Here is a 12,975-nt window from a genome sequence, read left to right on the forward strand (position 1 = left end):
ATATCACTGTCTGGTGTTCTGTTTCATGGTTGTCAGATATGACAGCATAAGCTAATTAATCATTTATATATTTTTAATATCAAAAGAGCCAAAGGTTGAGAAATAATTTGGGTGTTTTTAATATGTAACAGCTTCCTTGAAGTCCCTTGAGAACTCACAGAAAAGATTGATCTGTCCAGTAAAATTCACAATTTTTTTTTTAATTTTTGAGAATTTTAATTAATTTATTTACTGGCTGCACTGGGTCTTCGGTGCCGCTCATGAGCTTGTTGCAGTGTTTGGGCTTCTCATTGCAGTGGCTTCTCTTGTTGCAGAGCACAAGCTCTAGGGCATGCTGGCTCAGTAGTTGTGGTACATGGGCTTAGTTGCCCTGTGGAATGTGGGATCTTCCTGGACCAGTGATTGAACCTATGTTTCCTGCATTGGCAGGTGGATTCTTAACCACTGGACCACCAGGGAAGTCCCCAGTTGTTTTTTAATTCATTCAGACATGGCTAAATATATAGACATATACATCATATCTGAATGAATTAAAAACAATTTGAAGTTCCACTGGAGAGAGAGCTCTACCTATGCATCTGTATACATAAGATTCTTACTGAATAAAAAGTATCTTTAGTACTGGGTCCAACAATAGCATTTAACATAACACTTAAAATGTTATAGTACAGTTAAGTTTATTATATATTAATATACTAAATATAAGCTTATGAGTTATAACTTTTATTAAATTACTCCCCATTTTATTTTATAATGTAATACCTTAAAAAATGTTCTGCAGTTTAATCTTTGCATATTACATAACATAATACATTGAGCCATAGACATAGGTGTTAAAACATTTTTTGTTCTCTTCTGAAAATCTCCATAGAAAATTATGATAGAAGATACTGTTTGCTTTGAAATTATCCTTGTATATATTATTGTATTTGTCTTAGACATAAATAATATTCTATTCAAATCTGAACTGAAAAATGAAGTCAACTTTCTCTTTTGCTTAATGTTAACCCTTTAAATGTCTGGGTTTTTACTTCCCTTATTGTGTAAGAATGACAAATGGTTGGGTGTTTGTTTTTTCTTTTTTTCTTGAGCCTCTCTCTAGTGACCTGGGCAGTTTGCATGGTTTGCCAGGAAACCACAGTCCCCCAGTCTCTGCCAGAACCTCCCATGTGGCCACTGTCCTCAGACAGCTCCTGGAGCTTGTGGATAAGCACTGGAACGGCTCCGGCTCCCTCCTCCTCAACAAGAAGTTTCTCGGTAAAGCGAATTCATTCTCAGTTCTCAGAGAAGGGCTCAGCCTTGCTTCTGCTCTACATTCTGATAAAAGCCACTCAGCCCCCTTTACTTGCAGGGGAAATTGTTCTCAGGATCACTTACCAAAATTTGTCAGCCACACAGTGACTGACAAATATGCATTTTTCTTACAATCATCTTTCCTGTTTTTCCTTTTTTGGTTGCACCGTGCAGCTTGCCAACTCTATGCAGGCTCTTAGTTCCCTCACCAGGGATTGAACCTGGGCCCACAGCAGTGAAAACACCAAGTCCTAACCACTCTACTGCCTGGGAATTCCATTCTCTGTTTTCATAAGCACTCTTCTGTCCTGTACCAGTTGTCTTGTTTTCCTGTAACTTTTTTTTTTGGTAGTCTTTAAGTGATGATGTACAAAATAAAGTGTGGTCATGTTAATGATTACCAAAGGATTTTACGATCCTTGGGGAAAAATAATAAATACAATAGAAACTGAGTTTAATCATCAGAGGTCTGAGATGCCTATGGAAATGTTATGATTTGTAAAACTCTAATGACTAAATGACCTGGACTCTTTTTCAGGACTTTGTTTTTAGGAACTTGGGGGGAAACAGTTTTGCAAATATTGTCCCCATGTGCCTATTTGTTGCTTAATAGTGGTGATAAGAGTTTAAGTAAAAACTAGGAACTTTAAGGGCTTCCCTATTGGCTGAGAAAGTAAAGAATCCTTCTGCAATGCAGGAGACCCAGGTTTGATCCCTGGATCAGGAAGGTCCTCTGGAGAAAGACATGGCAACCCACTCCAGTATTCTTGCCTGAAGAGCTCCATGGACAGAAGAGCCCTGCAGGCTGTCCATGGGGTCATAAAAGAGTCAGATATGACTTTAAAGTTGAAATACAGATGGCTAACAAACACATGAAAAGATGCTCAACATCACTCATTATCAGAGAAATGCAAATCAAAACCACAATGAGGTACCATTACACGCCAGTCAGGATGGCTGCTATCCAAAAGTCTACAAGCAATAAATGCTGGAGAGGGTGTGCAGAAAAGGGAACCCTCTTACACTGTTGGTGGGAATGCAAACTAGTACAGCCGTTATGGAAAACAGTGTGGAGATTTCTTTAAAAACTGGAAATAGAACTGCCATATGACCCATCAATCCCACTCCTGGGCGTACACACCGAGGAAACCCGATCTGAAAGAGACACGTGCACCCCAGTGTTCATTGCAGCAGCACTGTTTATAATAGCCAGGACATGGAAGCAACCTAGATACCCATCAGCAGACGAATGGATAAGGAAGCTGTGGTACATATATACCATGGAATATTACTCAGCCATTAAAAAGAATTCATTTGAATCAGTTCTAATGAGATGAATGAAACTGGAGCCCATTTGAAGTAAGCCAGAAAGATAAAGACCAATACAGTATACACATATATATGGAATTTAGAAAGATGGTAACGATAACCCTAATATGCAAAACAGAAAAAGAGACACAGATGTACAGAACAGAATTTTGGACTCTGTGGGAGAAGGCGAGGGTGGGATGTTTTGAGAGAACAGCATTGAAACATGTATACCATCAAGGGTGAAACAGATCACCAGCCCAGGTTGGATGCATGAGACAAGTGCTCGGGGCTGGTGCACTGGGAAGACCCAGAGGGATGGGGTGGGGAGGGAGGCGGGAGGGGGGATCGGGATGGGGAACACATGTAAATCCATGGCTGATTCATGTCAATGTATGGCAAAAACCACTACAATATTGTAAAGTAATTAGCCTCCAACTAGTAAAAATAAATGGAAAAAAAAAAGAAAGTTAACAGTCACAAATTGCATAAAAATAAATTAAAATAAAATAAAGTTGTTTAGGCTTAGCCTTTTTTTTTTAATATCTAAAGTGACATACAGAAGAAAAGTCTTAGCCCAGTTACTTTCCTTCCCACATTGATCCTTTGCTCTTGTTTTGTAGGAAATTATCCCCAGGAGCCACTCATCAGTGATTAGAGAATAGCACAGAGCATGCACTCATGAGAGTCTACTGTTGTTTGTCCATAGATGTGGGATATAGTTTTTTAATCTTCATCATGAAACATCTCTTACAGTTACTTACTAAATTCTTGTAAAAAGGAGACATTAGATTACCCTATTTGTCTGACAGAGCTGGTAGTTATTGACTAGGAATTCTCTGCTTTAGCTTTTAAGACTGGCCCGTGTGCCCAACCTGAATTTTTGGCAGGTCCTGCCCGAGATCTGCTTCTGACCTTGGTAGTCCCTGCACCTTCTCAGCAGTGGTGTCGCTCGCATCCGGAAGATACATCAAAAACCTTCCACAGGAGGGAGATGGAACTGAAGGAGACAGGACAGCTGGTCCCTAATGACATGGTATGCTGCTCTCATCTTCTTTTCCTACTCTTCCTTTATTAGAAAAGGAAGAAGCAGCAAGGCTAGAACAGCTCTGTGCCATAAAGACCATCATCACCTGAACACCTAGATGCTTATGAACTGAAATGTAGAAAAGTCAGTCTGTGCAAATCAGGAACACAAGACTTGCAGGGACAGCTTGGAGGTTCTTCAGGGTTGACTCCCTAATCCAGAAATTCTAAGGAAAGACTTGAAATGGAGGGAAAAAAAAGACTTAGAGTGAAAACATTTAGGACTGTGTTCTTGAAGGTTATGATTTGATTCAGATGAGGGAATTAGATGTCTCTGGGATTGTCTTTCCTCCCTTCTGATGGAGAATCCTAAACCAGGGGCCACTCCCTAGAGCATTAGGCTTCTGGCTCTGGGAGGGAAAGAAGGGATTCATTTTCTTAGACTTCCCCCCAACCTTTTCTTAACATTAGAGGATTTTCAGACATCAAGTTTATTTTCTAGAAACTTTAAATAGGTGAACTCATAATGCTGGCCACTTGTCAAAACAGCCACTTGTTTTGTAATAGTAGTGGATAATTCACATGTGGTAAAATGCATGTGGTAAGGTTCTTTGCTGCACTTGAACTATGTTTACCAATGAATTAAAATTCTAGTGAGAAAGAGAGAGGCTGACCTCCATTCGGTTTATCACTAAAAAGAGCAAAAATTCTTTCAATCTTCTAAAAACACTTTCCGGAATTTCAGGTTCTTAATGTGTTTGTATTTTGTTTTCTAATCTAAAGGAAAGTTTGAAGCAAAAACTAGTCAGAGTGCTGGAGGAAAACCTCATTTTGTCAGAAAAAATCCAGCGTTTGGAGGAAGGTGCTACCACTTCGACTGTCAGTGGGCACCCGTCCCACACTTATGGTAAGTCCAGGAAAGCAATGTGTGGTGCATCTCAAGACAACATTTTGTTTATAGATGACCCATTTAATAAGTTTTGTCATTCAGAGCTCATATGGCTTCCTAAATGGAAACAATCATTTTGCCTCAGAGTTGTAATGCAGGTGACTTGAGTTGCCAGAAGAAGAGAGTTTACTCTTTTATAAGTGTAAAGTATTTACAAATGTTATTATTGTCATTATTTTTTGCGAATGACACTTGTTTTTTTTTTCTGATTATAGCAGATCATGTTCCTTACAGAACGTTTGAAAAATATAAGGAAAATAAAATCTCACTACCCAGAAATAACTACCATTAGTGTTTTGGGTATATTTTCTTTCACCTATATCCCTATACATATATTTTTAACTCAGAATTAAAATTTGTGTTTTGATTTTTCAAAACGAATTTACATACAACAAAATGCACACATTCTAAGTTTGATGAGTTTCAACGTAAATGTATACTCATTTAATTCCATCCAATCAAAATACAGACCACTTCTCTACTCTAAAAAGTTCAACTCTGAAAAAAAAAAAAAAAAAGTTCAACTCTGGTGCATTTAGGTTCCTCTACTATTGGCCCTCGGCAGTCTACAAGCTAATGTTATTCTACAAGCTAACGTTATTAATTTAATAGCATAGGCATTTCCTCTAATATCACATTAATATACCATATTTATCTATTTAGTCCTCTATATAGTTGTTTTTAATGTTAGTTATTATAAATAAAGCTGTCATTATTTATATTATAAATAATTAAAAGAATTTCCAAACATTCAAAGACTTGAAATAGAAGAAAAGACCCTGGAGTGAAAATGCTTCTCTAAGATCATCTTCTCTCCTGATGGAGCTGAGAGTCCTAATATTTATGCTGTTATAAATAATGCAGCTATTAATATCTGTGTATATAAATCTTTGTTAAAAAAAAAATCTTTGTGTACACTTTCTACCAGTTTTCCTAGGAGACATTCCTTGAAGTAGAATTAGTGGGTCCAAGGATGTGGACATTTTTGAGGTTTTTGTTACACGTTGCCAAATCATTCCTAAAAAGGTGGTTTCAGTTTATACACACATCAGCAACAAGTATGTATTTGAATGCCTTTTCATTTCACCCTTGCCAACACTGAGTATTATATATTTTTCTTCATTATGACAGGTGAAAAATAATATCCTATTGAATTTGTGATTTGTTCTACTTTATTCTTAGTATAGTTTAGGTAGATAAAAGTCTACCCTTGACTTTAAACTTCTAGTTCAGCACACCAAAACAAACATTATGGGTATTTGGATATTTGTATGAGAAATTTGATTTGGAAATCAGCATTGAATTTCCAGAGATGAATCTCATCTCTCTAATATTTATAAGCCTGAATAATCAAGACATCAGTCTCCACTTACCTACACTGAAAATAAATAGGTGTTTATTCACTAGATACTTATTTTCAACCAGCCGTGAGGCCCACTACTCTCTTTGGATTACTGGTGATAAATACAGCTGTTGCAGCCCTGATTTCTACCTTCCAGAACCTTGCTACTCAAAGTGTGAACCAGAGATCGGCAACATTACCATCACTCAGGGATTTGTTACATATATAGAATACTTGGCCTCACCTCAGACCTACTGAATCAGAGTCTGTTTTTTAATAAGATTCCCCAGGCAATTTGTAAGCATATGAAAATTTAAGTACTGTTCTAGAAGACTGACTTCCTTAAGATCCATAGTTCTTGTGCTTTCACTACCTTATTATTGCAAGCCTTGGTAACATATTTGGAAAGCTAAGTATGAATACCTTGGCCACAAATTCAGTTTCTGCAAGATCAAGTGGTTGAATTTTAATTCAGATATGTCTTCTGCTAAACTGTATATTCTTGTCACTATATCTGCTGTCTTCAAGAGAAGGAATGGTGAATGGAGTGTGGAGGTGGGTGCAGTGGGGCCTCCAATTCTTCAAGATGCCCACCTGTTCACTCAAACTCTGCTCAAAGACTAGCCGCTTGGAATCCTCTCACCCCCATACACTGTAACCTTTGTAGATGATCTTCTGCGCAAAAACCAACAGCTGAACATGCAGGTGTCTTGCCTGAACCAGGAGCTTGCCCAGCTGAAAAAGCTAGAGGAGACCGTGACTCTTCTCCACGAAAGTCAGAGGTAGGATTGGATCCTTCAAGCTGGCTTCTGGAAGCAGATATTTACTTTCCTTTATCTCCTTTGTTTTACTTGGCAAGTTAATATCTATATACTTTCCAAATTAACTATATTCTGCATGTAAACAACCTGTATCCAGGCCAGTTAGCTCAGGGGTCAAAATACTGCTTTCCAGAACACACCAGGGACTAAATATCGTTGCTGGCACTGCTGGGTTACATCACCTCAATAATAAGTAGTTTCTCACTGGATCCAACAGGACCCTTGTTTGGGTCAGCTAGCTTTCCTCAGTCACAATGTACCCCTAAAACCAAGCCATCTTGCTATTCTGAAAAATGTCTACCTGTTCTTGGTCCTAGAAGAAAGGTCAAGCACACTCAGAGTGATAGGGAAAGAATCCAATGTATGTGTTCTCTCAGAGGAGTTCAATAGCATGAGGCTCTTCAAAGAACAGTTTCCCCAGGCTACAGGCTAGACAAATCAGAAGAAACCTCAAGACTATTGCTATATTTAGAGAAGCCCTTGAAATTTTGATTTGCCAAACACCTTTGCTAAGACCATCAGTGAAGCTTAAATAGAAGAACTCTATTCCCCAAGCCTTCAGTCCCTAACTTCACTTCCTAATTTTCCTTGGAATAGCTTAATATAAGGAGGATTCAACCCAGATCCATTCTGGCTGACTTTTTAAAAAACTTCTTTTCTAATTATTGCAAACATATACAGAAGCATGTGTGTGTGTGTGTTAGTGGCTCAGTCATGTCCGACTTGTTTCAACCTCATGAACTGTAGCCCATCAGGCTCCTCTGTTCATGGAATTCTCCAGGCAAGAATACTGGAGTGGGGAGTTATTCTTTTCTCCAGGGGATCTTCCTGACCGACCCATGGATTGAACCCGGGTCTTCCGTGTTGCAGGCAGATGCTTTGCCATCTGACTATATAGGGGTATAGGTATACACCCCATACCCCTATACTATAGGAGTATAGTATATACCCCTATACTCTGTATAGGGTTAGCCCATACAAGAGTATCAGTCAGTTCAGTTCAGTTCAGTCGCTCAGTTGTGTCCGACTCTTTGCAACCCCATGAATCGCAGCACGCCAGGCCTCCCTGTCCATCACCAACTCCTGGAGTTTACTCAAACTCATGCCCATCGAGTCGGTGATGCCATCCAGCCATCTCATCCTCTGTTGTCCCCTTCTCCTCCTGCCCCCAATCCCTCCCAGCATCAGGGTCTTTTCCAATGAGTCAACTCTTCGCATGAGGTGGCCAAAGTATTGGAGTTTCAGCTTCAGCATCAGTCCATCCAATGAACACCCAGGACTGATCTCCTTTAGGATGGACTGGTTGGATCTCCTTGCAGTCCAAGGGACTCTCAAGAGTCTTCTCCAACACCACAGTTCAAAAGCATCAATTTTTTGGCGCTCAGCTTTCTAGTGAATAGCATAAATTCATGTTTATCACACTTGGGTATGTACAGAATCACCTGAAAACTTGTTGAACTACAGAGTGCTGGGACTCACCCCCAGAGTTTCTCATTCTGCAGATCTGGGCTGGGAACTGAGAATTTGCATTTCTAGTAAGTTTTCGGGTGATGCTGTTGCTCCTGGCCTGGGGACCACACTTTGAGAACATTAAGGTTTATCTCTTTAGTGATGTACAAATGGCTATATTTTAGAGTAACTTGAATTAATTCTTCTCTGTGTTGTTAAACCATCACTTCAATATATAAGTTCAATTTGTTTCATTTTTCTATAAGGAATATTTTTATTATTTTGATTTAATCCTGAGAACAATTATGTTAAACTTACATGATCCCAAAGTCAGATCTACAAAATCAGATAAATTCAAACAAATTTAGCTTCCTTACCTGTCTTCTCTATCCTTTCCTTCCCTCCCACTAGCCTTCCATTGCAGGTGTGGGTGTGTATTTGTATTCCCTCTCTATTAAATAAAAAGAGGCATAATGTTGCTTTAACATTTTACCTTAGAAATCATTTTATAGTGATGTTTAGAGTAAGTTCTCACTCCTTTTTATACATACATAGGACTCCATGGTGTATGTAATTAATCCTCTGCTGATGGACGTTTAGGTTGATGGTATCTTGCTGTTACAAATAGTGCTGCAGTGAATAGCATTGTGCATACATCTTTTTTGGCAGGGAGGGGAAGTCTCTGATAGCTTCTAACATTACATGGTAATGCAGAGTCCAAGAATACAATTATGACTAGCACCATTAGTTTAATTGCTGAGGCAGTATAGGTTAGAAGATCTGGGAATAGGAATAGAAATTGCAGGCCTGGTCAGGGGCCAGTCTCCTTGTGTTTCTACTTATTTCATCACGAAAAGTGCTTTGGAAAGAATAGAACAGTCACTATGTAAAATGTGTACTGTGTTATTGCTACAGTCAACCTGGAACATAATCAAACAGGACTGTAATAAAGAAACTGTTGGCCCACTTTTAAAATAACCCACTCATAAGTCGGATAGTTCTTTCTATTTAAAGATGTTACTTCATTTTACATTTATCTTTAGCAAACATTTCAGGTCTGAATGACATCTACTTTGCTTTTATGACTCCACAACTGTCTTTTTCCCCCGTGTCTCAGATCCCTGGTGGTAACTAATGAGTATCTGCTGCAGCAGCTGAATAAAGAGCAAAAAGGTTATTCTGGGAAAGCACTCCTGCCTCCTGAGAAGAGTCATCATTTGGGGAGATCATCACCCTTTGGGAAAAGCATGCTGTCTTCCTCCTCACCAGTAGCACATGATATGGGTCAGTATTTAATACAGACTGTTTCAGACTCTGTCCCAGAGCCTAGTCTATGGAGCTAACACTGTACACCTTTTTTGCAGCTTGTCTCTCAGCCCCAGGGGGCTCTCAATGTCATTACCACTAGTATGGTGGTATTTTCCCACAAGATTAAGAAAAAAATCTTAATTACACTGTATTGGTCTTTCTTTTTATTTCTCTTTTTATCTCCTCCCATCAAGTCATTCTTTCCTTCTGCCCACATAAATAGTTGGCACTTAGTCCTAGGCATCATATCACATAGGAACACTTGACTGAAAATGTCAAAAAGGAAAAAAACACTAGATATTTTTCCCAAGTGTCAGTTGAAACTGTGTAGTAGGAAGTTAGAAAAGAATATCCATGGCCAGGTATGTTTTGTGTTAGAAGAAATTTCAGAGAATCTCTATTGATCAGTTCATCAAATGTGTTTTGGGTTTCCTCCCATCATAGTTAAAGGTGACAAGGTCTTATGTTTTCCCTGGAGCAGCCAACAGTTTAGTTTTAGTTGTGTGATGGAGTTCAAAGCTTCCATTGGTACCAAACAGGCCTAAATAAAAGCCTAGAGAGACCCTGGAAGGACAGAGAGTAGGTAATTCCTACTCTGGAGAATTGGAGGTGTCATTGAGGACTTGTTTGAGTGGAAGATGCAAAATGAATATAATGGTACCAGGTACAGAGGGGTGCAGAGCCTCCTAGACCAAGGGTACAGGGTAGAAATGTCTGGGCCCCCAGGGATCACTGGGCAGGGAAAATGTAGGTCATGGTGCCATGAAGTGTGTAACTGGGAAACTTCCTAGCTTTGGAGGGAGGTATGATGTCAGGAATATGTCCACTAAAGAAACAGTCTTTCAACCAAAATCTTAAAAATTGGAATGGAAGATCACCAGGCAAACATAGGGTTGAAGGCAGAGGCAGTGGGGAGAACTGCAGAGAGAAATAGCGTAAGTCAAGGCCATGAAATGGGAAGAAAGTCCAATCAGGGGACAGAAGGCCCGAGAAGAAATACATACCATCTGTGTTGCATGGCTCCTTAAGGATTTTAGATTGGGAAGGCAGAGGGGTAGTAGATTTGTGTTTGAGACGCTTTCTCTGTAGAAACAGTGGATTGATGTCTGGCCATGTGGAGTGGGCTGGATCAGAGAGGAGCTAGAAAGATGAAAGAGAAGGCTGGCTCAGTCCAGACCAGAGGTGCAGCCTCTGACAGTTAGCTCTGAACTCAGCATCCACTTTATACATGAATACCTGGTATTTCAGACTGAGGATCAATCTTTTCTTTAATCCTGATTGATTAGGCATCAATGGGAAAGGATAATGAAAGTGATTCTTGTCTTTCTGCTTCAAAGTTGCCCAAGTAGCTCATGTTGCCAGAGAGCTCTAGAGAGTGAAGGACTGTCACCCTAACATCATATTGTACTTTTCTTCATCTTCAGGGTCATGTCAGAGAGAGAGGAAGGTGGAAAGATTAGACACTTACTTGCTCCCCTTATCCAGGTGCTGTGCAGGGAAGGAGAGCTATGCTGTAATAATGAGACATGAAAGTCACAACTAAGATCACACATCTCTAAGTTAAAATTTACAGACCTTTTGACTTCATGTGGGTTCCCAAAAGGAGCATATGCAGTGGAGCCGTAAGTTTGTTTGTGCAGCATGACTCTGAGGGAGCTAAGAGTGAGCTCGTTTTCTGTGGAAGTGTCAGTAAGGACAGCCCCCCAACCCTGCTTTGCTGGTCCTGTCCTGGCTCCATTGAGAGGCCTCCAAAGAGCCTCAGTCTTGCCCAGGTGGTGTAGCCTTAGGCAATAGCCTGATGGCCCTGTGTTGTCCTGTTTCATGGTCCCAACCCCGTGCACAGGCCAACTTACTTGACAGCCAATAAGGTTTAGGGGAGGTGGGGACAGGGATAATGTGCTTCTTTCTACAACCCAGGCTCACTTCCTTCTCCTATCTGATGATGCCAACCTGGAGCCTGTTCAGAGTACCTCTAAGGAGAAGCAAAGAGCCTGACCAAGACTAAATCACCTTCCATCCTATTTTCTATTATCACCTAAAATGGCCATTTACTGTGCTAGGCCAGGCTCCTCTCTAGGTTTGCTGGTCATTCCTGCAGAAGTCAATTATGGTTCTGATTTTCCCTGTGTGGCTTTGGTCCAGAGGGCAGCAGTAGATTGGTGGCATCAAGGGAAGGGCCAAAGTGTATTGCCCTATGGGGCTAAGTGGGCTCAACATGAAGCAGGGGAAGTCCCCTGAAGCAAGTATCAAATAGAAAATAAGTGGAGAAGAATTCCTCACCCTGGACCTGGGACTGTTGGCAGAAAGACAGAAACAAGGCTGGCATGGAAAACAGGTCCTCAGGGAGGTTCTATGCCCAAAAGGAGAGGCAGGGCCCCCCTGACAGGTTTCAACTTCCTATGAGCTATACATAGTGGGTTCTGACAGCTCCATCCCACAGATCCTAACCTTTCTTCCTTGCCCAACTGAGTTTGCTAGCAAGGATATCCAAACCTGTCCACCATGAGGAGCTGTGGGGAGTAGAGCAGTGATAACCAAAGGGCTGCAGTGGCATTGTTTGGTCAGTTGCTGCCAGGAACCAGATTCTATTAGACTAAAGGTTTTCTGGCTCTGGGTTGGCCTTGATTTCTTCCAAGTTCCATAACCACTTTTCAAGAAGAGGAGACTTTACTCCTACAAGGTGGAGTTTCAGGACTCAGCCAATTCACTTTCTGGGCTCCCCTAAGCCACACTGCCAATCACAGGAGGGGCCAGCATGCTGCTCCCATACATACTAGACAGTCATCTCACCTGCAGCTTAATGGCCTGGACCAGGCCAATTTGCAGGATTTGGGTTTCACTCCTGTTAGGCTCATTTAAGTAAACTTGCAATTTAAACCAATTCCCCAAGGCTGGAGGAAGCATTCCTCTTACTACTTGCTGGTGGGAGAGGGAGAGCTCTCTGAAACTCTTCTCTGAGCAAGGCAAGGTCAGCTGAGTCAGGAGATCCCACAGCTGTCAGCCATTAGGCAAGGCTCTGCTGTGATCAGGTGATGGTCTCTGCTCTCTAATTTTCACTTAATCCCCAGAGTCTCTGTTTCAAGTTTCACTACCCCTCTAAACCCCTGCTCCAAGTGACTTTGGGCTCAAGGGACTCTGGGGCCACCTGGGGCAGAAACATCCAGAACAGCTCAAGGGATGAGGAAATAAATAGTTGTGCTGCTTTGCTTTGTTATCTGAGTCAGGAAAGGAAATATTTGTGAATATGTGCTTTTTAAGCCTTTTCTAGCACCATTGCTAGAAATGGACAGTCCCTAAGTTCATCGAGTCTACTTGTCAGCAGAAAGGAAGGAGAGTTTGCCCCAAAGCCTTAGACTAGGGAGTAACTCTGTTCTAACATTGAGAACCTAGAGGGGAGAAAAGGTTGATCTGGAAGCTCCCAGGGTTTCTCAGGACCAGAGAAAGACACCCCTTCCCACCCAGCCTGGGGTGGTTAGCAG

At 40.8% G+C, this 12,975-nt stretch overlaps 1 protein-coding gene across 1 annotated transcript in view; it reads left to right on the forward strand.

Moving 5' to 3' along the window:
• LRRC36 (leucine rich repeat containing 36) overlaps positions 1-9,647 on the forward strand; it is a 61,333-nt gene extending 51,686 nt beyond the window's left edge. Inside the window, exons 10-14 of the mRNA XM_043898791.1 lie at positions 1,092-1,257; positions 3,492-3,637; positions 4,411-4,534; positions 6,586-6,700; positions 9,306-9,647. Coding sequence (XP_043754726.1) covers positions 1,092-1,257; positions 3,492-3,637; positions 4,411-4,534; positions 6,586-6,700; positions 9,306-9,531 — 777 coding nt within the window. The 3' untranslated portion in view covers positions 9,532-9,647. The remainder of the gene's footprint in view (positions 1-1,091; positions 1,258-3,491; positions 3,638-4,410; positions 4,535-6,585; positions 6,701-9,305) is intronic.
• Positions 9,648-12,975: the final 3,328 nt, after the last annotated feature.

The sequence above is a fragment of the Cervus elaphus genome, chromosome 4, assembly GCF_910594005.1.
Source record: "Cervus elaphus chromosome 4, mCerEla1.1, whole genome shotgun sequence".
Taxonomy (NCBI): domain Eukaryota; kingdom Metazoa; phylum Chordata; class Mammalia; order Artiodactyla; family Cervidae; genus Cervus; species Cervus elaphus.